Below are 17,026 nucleotides of genomic sequence, written 5' to 3'. Positions count from 1 at the left end.
TAAGCAAATTTATGGTGTTTCTATTTCATTTCCATTTCCAAACTTAAATCCAAAGCACTGTACTACAGAGTGATGGTTGTAGTAATTCTGACACTGTGTGCTTTGTCTTAGACTCAACTTACATGACCCTGACAACCCCCCGATTACACATCTGTGTAAATTTCTCCAACTGAAAATAACATTAAAGAGTTTCATGAGTCAAGAGTTAAACCACAGTTCCCGAAAAAGCTTTGGGCTTCAGCAGCTGCCTCGACAAACAGCCGCCGCGTTTCCTCTGACACAAAAGAAGCGAGGACGCGTGTACACATTAAATATAAATCATTTTATAATATACAAATTGTACAGATGTCATGAACAATAGGAATGTGGACATACTCAGGATAGCAAAGATAAAGAATACTTTTTCTTCCTCGATAGCAAACACTGCTATGCAAGTGACATCAGCACATGATCAAAGATACTCAACATTCAAGATGGCAGCCGAGGTGATAAAAAACTAACATCAGAGACAAAAAACCTAAGAATACATTTTCCAGAGGCTGTGAGCAAGCTAAAGTGACAACACAGAAAAAAAAATGACGGCATCCTATTGTATCATGTTCTGTCATTTCTACTCTGCCCATTTCACATCATAGTAGCACACAGGAAATGAACCATTACATTTGATTTTTTTTTTTACAGCATTTACCAAGAACGATTGCACCAGCGCCACAATTGAGGCTCAGAGACAATTATGCTGATATAAGACAGGAAACTGTATATTACTCCTTTTTTTTTACACGATTGGGTAGAGGGCTGCAAATGTATATTTGAGTCTAACATTAGTCAAAGGTCTCCTTCTTTTCACGGACGGCTACGTTAACATGGTTCAGCATCATTTAACTGATGAACTGTCAGATCCTGCCTCGCTTTTTTCCCTGTCTGTGTTTTCCTTTTTTGTAATAGCAGACAAAAAAACAAAAAAAACACAATTACCCACAGTCCCCTGGAGTGTACTCATGTCAGAGGTTAGACTGCGACCAATCAGCCCTTATCAGGGGGAGACGGGGCCCCCGAAGGCCGCGGCCTCAGGTGGGACGGACGGATGCGGGGCCGGTGGTAACTTTTGTCAAGGTTACGATCATCCATGTTTGTGGATGTCCGACAGGAATGTAGTGGGAGTGGAAAAACAGTCATGTTGCATGAGATCATCTCGCCGTTCTAACTGATTTTCCAAACTCTGCTCTTTTAGATAAAGTGGAATATGATCTGTCTGTTCTCACAGGATGCCAAAGGGGAATAAATGCCACAGTTTCAGATTAAAAAAGAACAAAAAAAGAGGAGAAAGGCAGGAATACTGAAATAAATTCATATTCATAAAAGAGATAGATGACAGTTAAAGCGTTTATCTTGACGCCGGGGTAAATGAAGAAATTGATTAAATCTGACGAAAAATACGTTGACCGGGATTCAGTGGGGAAATTCTTCAAATATATTCATAATGATCTCGTCAGCTATCACAAAGGCGTCTTTTGGTATTGCCTTTCATACTTCATATTTGTCACATCCTGACAAACGTGTGAAAGTGACAGCTGAGTCTTATTTGCTCCCCAGCAGCGTGGATGCAAGAGGCCTCACAAAATATTTCTTGAATACAATAAGTGCTTATTAAAGCTCAAACAGCCTAAAGCTGAAAGCAGCTGAGAGAATGAAACTGAAAAAAGAAACAAAACAAAAAAACATAAAATACCACAGAGGATATTATGATATGACTTCATATCTTAATTCAATATAGTGGTTATTTGTCATGTGCTCGTGCAAACTCCTGTGTACAGCTGTGGAAAATCCATTCTGGCTCAAATATGACCCTTGACCTCGTCTGGCATTAGCGATGACCTCACGCTCGTGGGTCTGGGCTCTGTCATAGTGGAGGGCGAGAGGACAAGGAGCATATGTTTCAAGGGGGGTCACATACGCGGCGACCCCTCGGTTTAAAACCAACAACGGCCCTCGGGAGGTAGCTCGAAGCGTCAGTCAGAAAATACATTTCAGCAAGCTTTAGCGGAACAGCAGAGGCAACACAAAGTCACCATAAAATCTCTTGACTCGAAAAACAGAACACTCACAATAATAATAATAAAAAAAATCTGAAAAATAAATCCAAAACATATTACCTTCATATAGACAAACACTTCAAAATCTTTTATCCCCTCATTCCAGTAATAAAACAGGGAACAACAGCTTCAAAATACCAACACTGACTGTAGCAAAACTTTCCTGTTTGACTATAACAAACATATAACACTTAAATCACCATTGTGCCTCTAAAAGACATCTCTAAAAGCAGATTGTGGGCCATTTACAGTATAGTAATAAGGCTAAGCTGGTCACAGTTTTTATATTCTACTCTACACAAAAACACTTGCCATTTTACAATGAAAAAAATCTCAGCGGCGGGCGGATTCATTAAGGAGAGCACTTATTCAGCATAATCGATCTTACTTGTGTGTAATTGAAGAGTTTCATCCCCCAAAAAGGAGACACCAAGGTATCATCTATTCTCATAAAACAAAAGATCGAACTATGACAAATTATAGTCTGAATGAAGCAGGACGGCAGGTAGTTTTAGTTCTTGATTAACCGAATGTGAACATTTTAATAAATAGGCTTTCTGACATATTTCATGATGAAAGTGTGTGTAATTTCCTTTGCTAGATTTAGCATTTTTTCAAAGCAAACTCTTCCTCCTCAGTGCAAATGTTTCCCCACGACATCAGTGATAAATCTGAAGGTTATTTGCTCGACATGTTGAGGTGTTTTGCTGTCAATACCTCTCCCAATAAGTGACCCCCATTATAAATGCATGATTCCTGACAGATACCCCACTGACAAAATCCATTAGTGAGCTAATGAGAGCTCTACACCGTGAACGTCGCCACCTTCCTCCCTCCCCTTCAACCCCCCTCTTTTTAAAATGGAAAAGCTACTCGATGCCGTGAAACAGCACATTATGACTTGCTTATTGTCAGAAATGATGTCTGGTAAGAGGTGCTTAAAGAGCTGGAGGTAAAATAATGAAGGAAATCTCAACGGGGAATGTGGCGCGCAAACGGCTGTTACTTTAAATGAGCCTATTCATTTCTTTTATTTGACTCTCTTATGCTCTGTGGTCGTTCACTTTCGCGCTCAACCTTCTTTCTTTGTCTCAATTTCTCCTTACCAATCTTCAGTTTTGGTCTCGGTGAACAATGCAGCTTGGTCCTGACCACACAGCTTAACCTTGTTTCCACACTGAGGCGTCCTTTTGTTTGTGGCCTTTCACTGGAAATGTAATTAAAAATGCAACTTTGCACAGAAATAAATCCCTACTCCTGTATGTAAAAGCTAACTAGGTGCATCTAAATATGAGTTCTGCCCTCGAGCTGCAAACATTCAGCTGAATTTCACATCCTTATCTGACTTGGCTTTGAATATGGAACATTCTGTATGCAAGGTGAGCTTAGCACACCACACCAAAGAGTGATTATCGGCTCTCTTTGAAGCACTTGACGGCTTAGAGCTCAGCGTAAACAATTATCTCTTCACCCTACTTTGGATTGCCTGTCGCAACAAACGCCTTTCCCATCACCTCTACCGGCGCTCTCCTCCAACTTCCCTCCACATCATCACAACTTACTACATGGTGCACAGAGCGAAGGAAGGGGGAAAATGGCGGTACACTCTCTGATCACATAAGATGCTTTTTCTCAGCATACCTGCCATTATCTTGTCAGCTGTGTGGATGAGGAAGGCCCGTGTCCTGTCAAGATTCTTGGATTTTGGAGCTGACTTGTCTTTTTTTTTTGTTCTCAGTTTCACAAACTGAAAAAGAGCTGCTCAACTCTCAGGTGAAAGCACACCTTGTAACAGGTGCTATATCTGGATAGATCTATTAGGATGTATTACACTATTCCTCAAAAGCACGCAGAGAACTTTCATCGATCCATGATAATTCAAGATAAAACATCACAGCTGTTCTTTCAGTTTATCTAATTAACCCTGATCAGACAGGCTGAAAGTTGACATCAAACTTGAGAATAATGTAACGCTCCTCACTCCCTTAAAGGCCTGGTCACACCCAAAAAAAAGTGGCACAGCGTAATTTATCCCCATCATGAGATTGAAAAATTTTTGGTTCTAGACGCTTGGTGATGTAGGCACTATTTTCAGCGTTAGCTGGTGAGCTAGCCGCTAACATGCTAGCTTTAGTCAGTCTCAATAGCTCTTGTACTTTTCTGCTAATTCCTCAGCACTGTCCCATTTACTCCCCTCTTTCATTTTGTTCTCAGGTTTGTACACCGTTTGATTAAATATAAGACTTTAAAAGTTAGCTAGTTACCTCAGTCGCAAAAGGGACAATAAGTTGACACAGTTTAATCAAAAGATGTGTTTGAAGCATCAACTCTTGTCTCATTATTGACCCTTTCTAAGTCCCACCCCTTTTTGCTTCGTGCTCCAATAATGGTTGAACAAGCTTGGTGCTCAGCGGAAACTCGGTCAATTTCCTAATATAATCCTATCAAATCTATTGTTCAGTGTAGATTAGCTAGCTAGTTAGCTAGATAGTAATACGTTAGCTAACTTGTTAGCTAATGGGGCAAACTTGGTATTTATCTCATAAACTTACCTCATATTGTATGTATTATTCAGTACATGTGGGCATGTCAATGAGCTGTCAAAGACTGTTGATCAGTGGTGCAAAATTGTGTATCAAAATTCATGCAGATTTTCTTTGCCTTGACTCACTTTAATTCTATGAAAGAGAACTTGATTTTGCCTCTGAATTTATAAATGCTATTGTTTGAAATACTGGTGTAACCAGGCCTTTAAACTGTTTCTGCACCCAGTCTGATCATGGTGTAGATATTCAACCCCCTGTTGATCCTCATCCAGTTATTCCAGTGTCTCCACATTGACTATCCTGCACCAACATCTCCTGTTTGGGATATATACATTCAGTATGTGTGGGTATACAGTAGGGCTGATGTCTGTAGTTAAATGAAATTGTTCCGTTGCAATACTGTGGCAGGTTGCAGGGGAATCGTCTATGAAAGATGTTTTGGAGAATGCTGCAGCGATGGGGACAGAAGCCCCTTTAATTTGGATCAGGGACGACACTGTGGACCAGTTCTTAAGATGGGGAATTTGAGAGGTAGGGCGGGGAAAAACCTTGACTTTGACTACTTGGGGCTACTCTTCAGTGTCCTCTGGGCTTTGATTAGCCTGTGACTCGGCCACAATCTCCATGGCAATGACCTCCACGTCTGCCGGCTCTTCTGTCTTGTGTTTGATCGCGTTCTCTTTGCCCTCGTCTTTCTCCTCGTCCGTCTCAACCCCGTTTTCGATCACAGCTTCAACTTCCGCTACGCCCTCGTCCTCCTTTTCTTTGGTCTTGCTCTGTGTTTCGACAGTCGCAACGATTTCCGTCACCTCCTGGACCTCGCCGTTTTCTAAAGGCTCCCCGTTCTCTTTTGATCCCTCACCATCCACTGCCATCTTTTCCTCTCCCTCCTCCTCTGTGCTGTTCTTTGCTCCTTTGTCTTTTGTCTCCACTCCTCCATCTTCCTTTTCAGCAGTCTCTATGCTGATTTCGATCCCATCATCAATCTTTGTATCTTCTTCACACCTCATCTCCCTTTCTTTCGTTGTCTCTCTTTCCTCTGCTCCCTCTACATCTGTTGCGTTCACCCTTTCATCGCCACCCTTGTCTTCCTCTTTCTCAGCCTTTTCTCTGTCATCAAGAATCTTAGGATCCTCTGCATCCTTCTCGCTTTTTGTTTTCTTCTTTTTCTTGTTCTTTGCTGTGTCTTTGATGCAGTTCTTGTTGGACTTGCTTCGGGGCTTGAAGATCAATTTCTGAAAGATTCAGAGTTTACATTAGCATGTAAGTGGAATGCATTGTAACTCTTTAAATATGCTTTTGGCTACGAAGCAGTACACACAGACTTAATTAAGAATGGATCATGGTGGATCTAATAATGCGCCGGGATAACGAGCTAATTCAAATGAGTCTCATTGATGCCGAGAAGGAAATTGAGGCCATTTTGAGGGGAGTTATTGGTGGCCTCGAGGCCTGCAGTCTGACCAAACAAACAGGCAAAAAATTTAATGCAATATGTCCTCAATTATTTGAACAACTTCTGCAGGGTTCTACACACTGCAGGGATGTAGAGAGAACTGAGATAAACTGCAAAGAAACGGGCAAGAAAATCTTGTTAACGCCAGCGATTCCCTGAGTCTTACGGCCTATTAAATTTGTTGTTGTGATGGCAGTTTAAATTCGGGTCACAGAAGGCGTCAACATGGATTCATTCCACTGAGGACAAAGGTCGGCTTTAGAGGTTATCGCCACTACTCAGGGTCGCCAAGAAAGCATTACCAACCCTGCTTACCCCAACGACACATTTGTCTGTTGCAATTCCTGATATCTCAAACGGAGACAAGTCCGTTAACATTTGGCAAGAACTGTGTGTGTTTGGCTACTTAAAACAAAAACAACTGTGGAATTAGAGGTGGCAAAAGGTGATGTTAGCCTTGAATATAATGCACAATGAGCAGGTGATAGAACGATCGGGGGGAGACCCCAAATTTGCCAAGAAATACAGAGAGGAATGTGAGGTCGTGTACCTTTGATTCCCTCCTCTTTCGGCCCAAGACGGGTCTCTGCAGGAAAACAATCTGTTTGGTGGACAGACTTCCATCACTGAAAAATGAGGTCAGAGAGAGAAAAGGAAACAGGAGAGGACATTAGCCGAAAATGCTGAAAATTCAGCGAGACTCTGAAAAAATTCAATGTCTTTAATCAAACACTTTTTTTGAGTGCTAATTAATTTAGAAATGATTAAAAATAAAATGAGAATGAATAGTAGATTGAAATAAGCTTTTCCCATTTGCTTTTCAACATTTAAACAATGTTTTGAGTGCTGATAGATTCTTCATAATTTATTGTTTTCTTTGCCTGAAAAATTGTTGCAGAAACTCCAAGATAAACATGTATAATTCATTCGAGTTCAATCCCGGGATAAAGCAGAGCGATCCACACGCTGTCTGACCTTCCATCAATATAGTCAAATGATCGCCGGCCGCTGCTCATGCTTCACACTCTTATCTGACAGTTTAAGGATATAGGCTCACATTAGTGTCCCACCCTCTTCGCTGATGTCATCTGTCACTGTCGTTTACTCACTTTCCTCCTTGACTCTCGCCAGGAAACTGCTACTGCAGATTTCAAAGTTCGCCTTGTTGTTTGCACTCGTAGAAATAAAGGCGCTAACTAGAACCATAAAGGAAAACCCTTTCTGGTTCCAGGTTAAACCTGTTATAAAGGTTCCACTCTGAGCCCTTTCAGAGAGTTCTAACAAGAACCCATCATAAAGGTCTATACCTAGAACCATCTGCGAATGGTTTCACCTAGAGGCCCCTATAACAGGTTCTATAGAGACCCTTCTATGGTGTAATGGGTCCATCCAGAACCCTCTCAAGGGTTTGAACCAGAACCGTTCCTCCTTCTAAGTGCCAACAAGAACCCACCTAGGGAATTACATTGAGAACCTCTTTATATTCCAAGGGCTTTATCTAATCTATCTAGAACTCAAGAGTTTTATGTAGAACCCAGCCAGGGGGTTCTACTGATAACCTTTTTATACTATAAGGGTTTATCTAGAACCCAACCAGGGGGTTCTGCCAACAGCCTTTTTATATTCTAAGGGTTTTAGAACCCACCAAGGGAAGTCTCCTAAAACCATTTTTATATTCCAAGGGTTTTATCTAGAACCCACCAAGGGGGTTCTACTGAGAACCTTTTTATATTCCAAGGACATTATCCAGATCCTACCCAAGTGGGTCTCCCAAGAACCGTTTCATATTCCAAGAGGTTTATCTAGAACTAGAGTTCTACCAAAACCCTTTCATATTATCGTACAAAGAACCCTTGATGAAAGAATTCTTCAAGTCCTTCCAAAAAGGGTTCTTTGGAAGAAAAGGGTTCTCTAATGCAACAATTAATATTAAGAACCCTTGACAAGCTCTTTCTTAAAAAGGGGTTCTTCAGAAGCAAATGGTTCTGGGTAGAACCTTCAGGAAGAACTCTTTTGGAACCCTTATTTCTAAGAGTGTGTGTGCAACTTGTGAACATCTTCAGCTTCTCAGAACACGTATTTCTTCTCTTTTCCTCAATTCCCCGAAAATAATCCTCCGTCCCATGCACATGTCACACTCCTGTGTTCTGAGAGGGATAATCTGCTCACGCTGACAGATTAATCGTGGCAGGAAATGCAGATTCATTTCTGAGTGGGCTTCCTGTCTCTCACGCTCGCTCTCACTCCTTCGTCTGCTCGTCTTTGTCATGCACAGCCCTTTTCATAGTCCAGTGTGCTTTCACTATACTCACCCCACACATAGTTGTACTGCTCTGCTTTTATCTCCTGTGACAGCCACATTTCTGACAGTTTTATTGTTTGTTTCTGCTTTACTCCTTCTATTATCTTTTGCTATTATTGGACACGGCTTAAAAGGAGATATGTTGTCCAGTGCTGCTATCTGACACAAGTTCAATAACACGTGCACGCACATAGACACAAAGGTTAGATGCTGTCTAAAGTTAAGCTGCCCGCTCAGCCTTGCACATGAGGAAAGATGGCAGGTTTATGATCGCTGCAGAACCCTAAAAGCCTGCAACAAATCTTCCCTTTCTCAACATCAAATGGGTCTGAGACTCCTCCAGCAGAAGGCTTACTATCTAAACCATCCAAAGCCCACCACAACTGCTTTTTTCCATTACCTCCTTCCTTCCACCATTTATCCATACGCTATTTTCTAGGCTGTCAAGAATGCTGGATGGCTTCCTGGCGAATCAAAGCTGAAAACTAACCCAGAGTTCCCAGCAAAAGCCCCAGCCCATTAAGCTAGAAAGGAGTGGATGGCTTAGAAAATTACAGGCCTTTACTGAGCCTACTCTCAGCTGTCAGTGTCACCAGCACTATTATAACTTGAAGCCATATAGAACAGCAATAGCCTGTGTCAATTTATAGATGAATGTACTTGTTGGTGGCTTCATCTTTAGAGAAAACGTCGACTGCACACCTCTGCTGCAAACTGCCACTTGATTAAAAAAAAAAAAACCAAAAAAAAAAAAAAACCCTGACACATCAATTGTGCATCCCCAAAAATAAAAATATTTCTTCCAAAACCTAAAATGTAATGGAGAGTTTGGATTATTTAATGTGGGGTTGTATGAGGTACTTATTGATGGTTGGTGTATTAACTAGAGTAGATGCTGGTCAGCATGTCTCCTAGTTTAGTGAAGCAGAGAGGGGCACCGATGCAGAAGCAGGGCCGTAACAAGTATTTTCAAAATACTGAGTCCTAGAACCTCTGAGGACATGCCCCCTGAGAAAACTATAGCATAAATCTAAACACTTTAATGCAGCTTAATTTTTCTTTTTCTTTTAATTGTTTTTAATTTGGTGGTTTCTAAACCCAGTAAAAATAGGAAGAAAGGTGCTGGAAAATATTTGACTTGGAAACTTACAAACTGATTTAAACTTGTTTTCGTTGCAATATATAAAAAAGAATAAATATATGTATTTTTTAAATTCTAGGATTCAAGAAAGTTGCATTAAATTGTTAAAAAGATACAAGAGCCTGGTATGTCTTTAAATTAAATAATATCTAATTATGTCCTTTAAAATAAGAAAAAAAATGTGGTATTTATTTTATTTGAAATAAAATAAAAGTAAGAGGTATTTCTTGTTATTGATCAAGATGTTATATTGACTTATAAGGTATCACTGAAAGATCTGGTAATAATCATTGAGCACACACCTAGCTATCATTTCCTGCAAAGATTCTGATACACGAAGGCGGTATATTAGAGAGGAAAAGAAATTAAGAAAGCTGACTGACTTCTCATACATGTGAACATATTTATTTATTTTAGACATATTCAAAAAAATTAAAAAAGACAGAAAAAATGGAGAGGAAACGACCAGTCAGTAGCAGCTACAGGTCTGCACAGAAGCTGCTGTGGAGGGGGTCAGCAACTCCTGTTTTCTGCAAAGTAAAATTATTGATTTTACCCACAGAGTTTGGTTGGTTCATACATACAACATGTACAACCCCACATTAAATAATCTGAACTATCCCTTTAAGATTCTATGATATATACTGTATGGTGATCACTATTTATTCTCAGACAAATTTAGATACCTGGAATAATTGACTAATTTGTCTGAACCCTCTTGTTCACTCGCTTCATAGTTAATGTAGAGAAATTCGCATTTACTGTAGTTAATGGCTCTAAAATGTAATTAACATCTGCATTAATTGAATGCGGCGAACATGAATGCATGCTCTGAGACAACTACATGAATTAATGTTGTGTGGAGAAGCCGCTGAGCACCAGTTAGCATTAATTTCAGACGCTGCTGAGATCACTGACACTTATCCGACCCCTCCAGATGAAGTGCAGTCTGCAAACCCTCAGACTACAAAAAGCGTGCATTTGCAAATTTGCTATTTAAAAATGGAGGAGTCAACAGCACAAAAACAAGTGTAATGAGTATTGCTAATCTGAAATAGATCATCAACCATTATTTCGGCGTGCAAAATGTTCTCAAGGCAGGGAGAGAAATGAGCTCCGTCTTGTACTGTATCTAGGCCGACTCTGATTAATTAGCCATGTTGTGCTGTTGTGTTGTGGCATTTTGAGAGAGAGGAGAGAGGGAGAGAGGGAAGGTAGAAAAAAAAACAAAGGATGAAAATAGAGAGGTAATTAATCAGCTGTGTTATGAAAGAGCAGCAAACATGACCAGCTGAGGTGGGGGCAGAGCAAACCATCGGTCACTGCGCTGATGGAAATACTACATGCACACTTCATCAGGATGACACATCACAACATTATGTTAGAAAATAGTTTCATATTAAATATATATATATATACATTTGAATGCCTGTATGTACATTCAAACTGTTACTGGTTGCTGTAATCTTTCCTCCTGTCCAAACTGACTTCATTGCAAGTGATGGAGAACAAAATCCACCGTCCTCGCTCTGCGCAAAAAGTTTGGCTTCAGGGTGAGTTCAGCAAATCAGGTGGAGCACCTCCAAAGTCATAGTGGTTTTAGTATGTACTCCCTCCTTGTGCTCTCCCAGGCAATGTTTCTGTGCTGAGTTGGTCACAGCGGAGGGGAAGGAAGTAACATCACACGACCGATCCAGCTGAACCGTGGATGTCATTTTGGCACAGATCAAGGAATTGTGTTTACAGTAGGATGGATCTCTTTGTGGCCAGTACGGACGGCAGGAAGAAGTGGTTGAGTTGAAAAATGTGAACCTATTGTTCAGTGCAAAACATGGAATAACATTCTGATAGTTAAGTGTTAACAATGGCTGTGAACTGGACTTTCTTATCAGAATGAGTAAGTTTGACTAAGTGATAGTTTGTAATTGCACTTACTTAGTATTTATACATATAATATCACTTTTGCTGTTGATATTATTATGCTGCTACTAGCAGCTAGTTTCACATGAAGATTTTGTTGCTATAGCAACCACTACTGGCAGACTTCTATAGTTGCCTTAAATTGGAACTCAGAGCTTTCAGAAAATTTCCACTTTCGATGTAATGAAATACCACAAGAGGCAGCGTTATTATTAGGGATGGGGAAACTTGGCTCATTTCACTAAAATCAAGTTTGTAGAAGTCACTCATTAAAAAGAATTGTGTTTTCAAGTCACTCGACACCCAGAGTGCCGAGACGTCTAACTTCCGCTTTAGCCATCAGCTAACTTTAATGGGATAAAATAATTTTAATCATGCAGCTCTTCTAGACTCTAAATATAATCATTGAATGGATCAAATTCTGACAGTGAACTGAATCATTTTGCGGGGGTTGTGACACCCATTCATGGATGGTTACTGACTGTGTCATGCAACTTGTGGGTAAATGAGTGATTCTTGCAGCCCGAGGCAGAGCTCCGCTCCGAGCTGGGAGGTCGAGCGAGAGTGAGTGAGTTTGTGCGGGGCGGGGCGGGTCGCTCAGCACAGGGAGCGGGCTCCAGGTCAGGACAGCAGTACTAGTAGTTGCTTTTCTCACAGGGCTGATTAATACAGCAACGAACTTGATGCAGTTTCATAGATACTGTTAATCTAAGAGTGTGAACTTGTTTTCATATGAGGAGTTAATGTTAATCTTTCACCTGTTTTTTTCCTCAAGGGACGACATAACTAATTAAACAGCTAGTCTACACTTCAGTGAATCCAGCGTCCTTGTTGTTCTGCTACAATGACGCTAACGCTAACTGCTAATAGCGTAGAATCATAGTGTTCATGTTGTTGTTGTCATGTTTTTTCAATGTGCTTTTCAGATGAAACAGGCCGACCTGAGCTTCTTGCTGCAGAGGCTAAGTAGAAAGTGCTGCTACCTCAAAGTATGCTCATGCATTTATTGTAGTGTGTGATGATGAGGGTCTTCAGCTATTTTGTTTTCATCATGTTTTGTATTTTCTATTTTACAGCTACAGAATGAGTGGCCTCTATGACTGGGTTAAAGGGAGCCACACAGCAGTGACAGATTTGACTGGTACAGCACATTATCAGCACGTTGAAGGACAGATTCTGTTTTGAAGTGAAACTCTTCAGGGTGCCTGGTGAACATGCAAGGCCTTTGACCATAAGCGGATGTACACTCATATAGCAAACATGAGTGATGAGTCAGCGCCGGCTTAGCTGAGGGACCGTTACATTTCCGTGAAGAGATTTTCCACCAACAGTCAGAGCGGCTGCTCGACTTGAAGCTCAGCCTAAATTGGAACAGATTTAGGTCAATATATTCTAAAAGCTGTCATATTTCTTTGAACAATAACTTGAACAGACAAGGTGTGTGTGTCATAATTTAGACTGTGCTCCAGTTTTCACAGGAACACTGTAGCATTATACAGCAGGTGATATTCTCATGCTATAAGTTCATAATATTGTTGGATTTTAAGTTACAATAACGTCCTGCACAAGGCTTTCAGCTTCACTTTTCTTCAGAAAAACTTTGAAGGTCTCGTGTAAACTTAGGCTTTGGTTCCCCTCAACACAAATAAAAGATGTTTTCATTTTATTCACAGATCATTTAACAAAAAAAGAAGAAAAAAATCCATGTAGGTGTATTCTTTGTACACACTGAAGTGACAAAGAGCTCTTACATCAGGTTATACTATCAAAAAGCTACTTTACTGATATCTTGTGAGAAAAATATACAGTATTTCCCAAATCTCAGCTTTTTTTATGAACTAAAAAGAGTCTTGTTTCAAGCTTGGTGATGATGTGTTTTTTGGGATAATTTTAATTCATTTTAAATAACAGTGCTGGAACATACTCAAGTACATTAACTCAAGCACTGTGCTAATATATTACTTTTATTCTTTTAAAGTCCTATTAACATATATCTTTTTAGTATTTGTTTGGTTGCTTTCCAGTATTGTCTGAATGCATCTTTAAGGCAAAAATCAGCCTCATTTAATCAGTTTGTCCAGTTATGGTAGAAAAACTGTCATAACAAAGCTGTTTTTAAGGTAATGTTTCTTTGTTGAAGACTGTCATCTGTTAGATCTATCTGTAGGTTTATTAGTGAGGGTTTAATTTATGATGCCACTTTATCTTTGGTCAGGGTAAAGTTGGCGAAGACTGGGGATGGACAAGAGTAACAGTGTTTTCACTTACTACTATTAAAAATATATTTCTTTGCTCATCATATTTGCAGGATATGTCCAGGGTTAGATTGAGGAAGAGTGAGGTCATTAATAAGCAATATATGCTATAAGACGGGGTTCTCTTTCTGTCTTAACTATAAACATACATGTTACTGAATTAAACTAAATCTAATGTCTGTGTGTAAAGCAAGAGTGTGGGGACAGCTTCATCTGTGTAACTCGATCCACTTTAATGTCCAAATAAGAACGTAGGACATCTCACATTTTCCATATAACTCTGCCAATCTTAATCATAACTTACATTACCTGCACGTAAAGTGCACCGTATTATATAGTTCTAGTTTAAATGTAAACATTAAATTATGTAGACACAAAATAATGAACAGAGAAAAATAAGACAATCTACTGAATATGTCCTCACAAAAATAAATCTCATCTTACAATACCAAAAATATTTAATGCTTATCTGCTTTGTGGCTGATTCATTCAACCACTACATTCATCCTGCAACCCGTGTTTCTTTTGTTTCGACAGAGAGGGGTGTAAGTAATAATGCTCAGGGTCAATTTTCAGTCTGTTTGCGTCTGACTCATTTATCCAGAGTATTAGAAAACAGTTGGCATTGGTAGAGGACATGTGCATGTTGTTCACAATAAAACATGGTTGCTCCAAATAAATGCATATCTATGTAAAGGGGGACATACAAAAAAATTATTCCTCTGTCCCTGCTCTCCCCTACACATAAACTGGCCTTGAATATTTCCAATTTATGGTACTTTGTACTACAGCTGCAGCATTAAAATGCTGCTTACATGTGAATGCATCAGTCATACTTATCCAATAATATAACAAAAATAATCACACTCTATTAAGGGCCATTCTGCATAAGGAGTACTTTAACTTTTGATACAAGAAGCACATTTCTGCTGCTAATACTTATGTGCTTTTACTTAAGTAAAATTTTAATGCATGATTCATTTGTAATAGATTATTTCTATACTGAGGCTTTATTTGTTCTACTTTAGTAAGGATCTGAGGATCTAATGTTGGTTTTAACTGGTAAAAAAGTAGCAGAAAGTCATGTAGTTGCTGTTGCAGTTTCTACTGGCAGCCAACAGGGGTCGTTAGAGGTCATAGATTACTTAACGTCCCTTAAAGAGTCAGATGAGGGTCATTACCTGTTCGTCTTAATTACAGGAGTTGGCAGCACACAGGTGAGTCTCCATCCATACGTGGCCAGGGACTGAAGCAGAGGAATATAATCTGCCTTCACCTGCAAACCCTGTGGAGAAAACAACATGTCCATTATCCAAACAACTCTAAACCTGTACATAATCAACATCACCACAGACACCGAACAATGAACAGATTATGTACCAGAGTGCACTCACTGCTGTGATTACAGCTGTGGAGCATCAAGGTATGAGATGCAATCAAACGCTTTCAGCATCACATAAAAACTCAAATCTCCTTTTAAATCTTCCCTCTCAGATATAAAAGCTTTAATACAATGTATGTGGCTGTCCTAGAGGTTGTTTATCAGAGGCAATGTACACAGGAAAGAATAAAAAAATAAAATATTAATCAACTGTATACAGAAGCTGTCTCGTTGCCATGACTCAACATGGCAACCATCTCTATTCATGGCAAATACGTACGTATGTGTCAGCACAGCGAGTCCTTCAACTAAAAGGCTGCTCATATGAAACTGCTCACTTTGTGGTAAACAGTTTAATGCTGTTTGTGCTTTTGAAATAATGTTAAATGAGCCATAGATTTAAATCTAGAACACGTGCCTGTCCGTGATTCAAACTGAAATACACACAGATTATTTAATGTACTTTCAGAACACACACATGCTGTTTTCAGAGAGGAAGTGTACTGCGGTTTGTCATTCTTGCCATGTTAGGCACCTGCTGAAAATGAGAAACCGCAACGCGTGTCACTCAGATTGATTCGACTCACAGCGACATACGCATTCGCACGCACACACAGACGCACACACACAAAACCACACACACCCACAGAGCTGCCAGTTATGAAGAGACCTCAAGGAACTGGTTCATATTCTCACAAAGGATGCCCATCTTTTGAAATCCCCATTCCAGGCCGGAATAATTGTTTTTACTTGCCTGTTTCACGTTAATTAGAGTTCAAAATAGCGCCGAATGTTTCTCCAAATGAGTTTGTGTCTGCTGATAACTTGTAAAAAATCATCAGTTATCTTGTAGTAGCCACAGATGGTTATAACTGTTAAATTGAGCAATATGTTAATGAAGTCTGGCGGGCAGTGAGACAAGTAGGCATTTAACTCCAAGTCCAGTGTGTGTGTTTTCAGAGCAGTGGGCTTTTGTTTTCAGGACAACAGGTTAACTTTGCATTGACAGACAACTGACAGTTATAAACAACTGATCAGCTTACAGTGGATGACTTGTCGTCGCTTGTTATTGTCAATTTATGGTGCTGCACCCATCCTGCGCTACTGCGGTGTTCCTGCAATTCGCAGAGCTTCCCTGAAACTGGGGAAGAGGTGGGGAGCTCTCTTCAACCAAAAATCATATTTTAAATAGGATTTCAACCTATTTAATCTACCGTCCAACTTCCTGTTTGGTTTGCTGTACTCATTTTTACACATACAAATGCTACATTAAAAATAAAAGGCCATGAGATTCAAGTTACATGTTGCACTGTTACACTGTATTTGATTAAAGTTGCGATTAAAGGTTTGTTGGGCTGCAGAAGATTTTCATATTTCAAATTTTTAAGTTTGGCTGAAATCGGAGAAGCTGAATTTTTTTTGGTAAAGGAAAAATGAGAGACAAAACAGTGTTATAATGAAGTACTGTAGTGTTGCCAAGATGCTCTGGAACTTCAAATGGTCTTGTCCAGATGTAGTAAAACATGTTTGTGTGGTACAAACCCCAACAAATGTCACATCATCATTATTTTAGTAGTTTTTTTTAATTAAAATGAAAATTGTGATGTAAAAATGACCATTTCCAATAATCGTGACTCATAACGAAATTGCCGTATCTGTCAAAATAATCACAATTTGATGTGGGGTTTTTTTTTCACCATATTTCAGCTCTTTTTGAAAGACAATAATAAAATAAAAGTCACAGCATTCAGGACCATTGACTTTTTTGCATATATTTGAGACAGTTACACCCGTTGGTTCAGTATGAGTAGTGATATGAGTCAAGGAGGCAGCGAACATGAACGAAGCACACCTCAGAACTTTGCAGAGTCTATTCATAGTGCATCATGATCAACGGTACAAGAACAGAGCGTTGAGAATACATCACACCTA

The 17,026-nt window shown here is 39.7% G+C and overlaps 1 protein-coding gene across 1 annotated transcript in view; it reads right to left on the bottom strand.

The window, feature by feature from the left end:
• Positions 1-4,882: 4,882 nt before the first annotated feature.
• The window catches only part of rftn1b (raftlin, lipid raft linker 1b), a 152,157-nt gene continuing 140,013 nt past the window's right edge, over positions 4,883-17,026 (bottom strand). Inside the window, exons 8-10 of the mRNA XM_084727637.1 lie at positions 14,895-14,998; positions 6,646-6,721; positions 4,883-5,874 (exon numbers count right to left, since the gene is read on the bottom strand). Coding sequence (XP_084583763.1) covers positions 5,209-5,874; positions 6,646-6,721; positions 14,895-14,998 — 846 coding nt within the window. The 3' untranslated portion in view covers positions 4,883-5,208. The remainder of the gene's footprint in view (positions 5,875-6,645; positions 6,722-14,894; positions 14,999-17,026) is intronic.

This window comes from Lutjanus erythropterus, chromosome 9, assembly GCF_056507025.1.
Source record: "Lutjanus erythropterus isolate fLutEry1 chromosome 9, fLutEry1.hap2, whole genome shotgun sequence".
Taxonomy (NCBI): domain Eukaryota; kingdom Metazoa; phylum Chordata; class Actinopteri; order Lutjaniformes; family Lutjanidae; genus Lutjanus; species Lutjanus erythropterus.
Note: the sequence above shows the minus strand (reverse complement) of the source record. Positions and strands in the feature narration are given on the sequence as shown.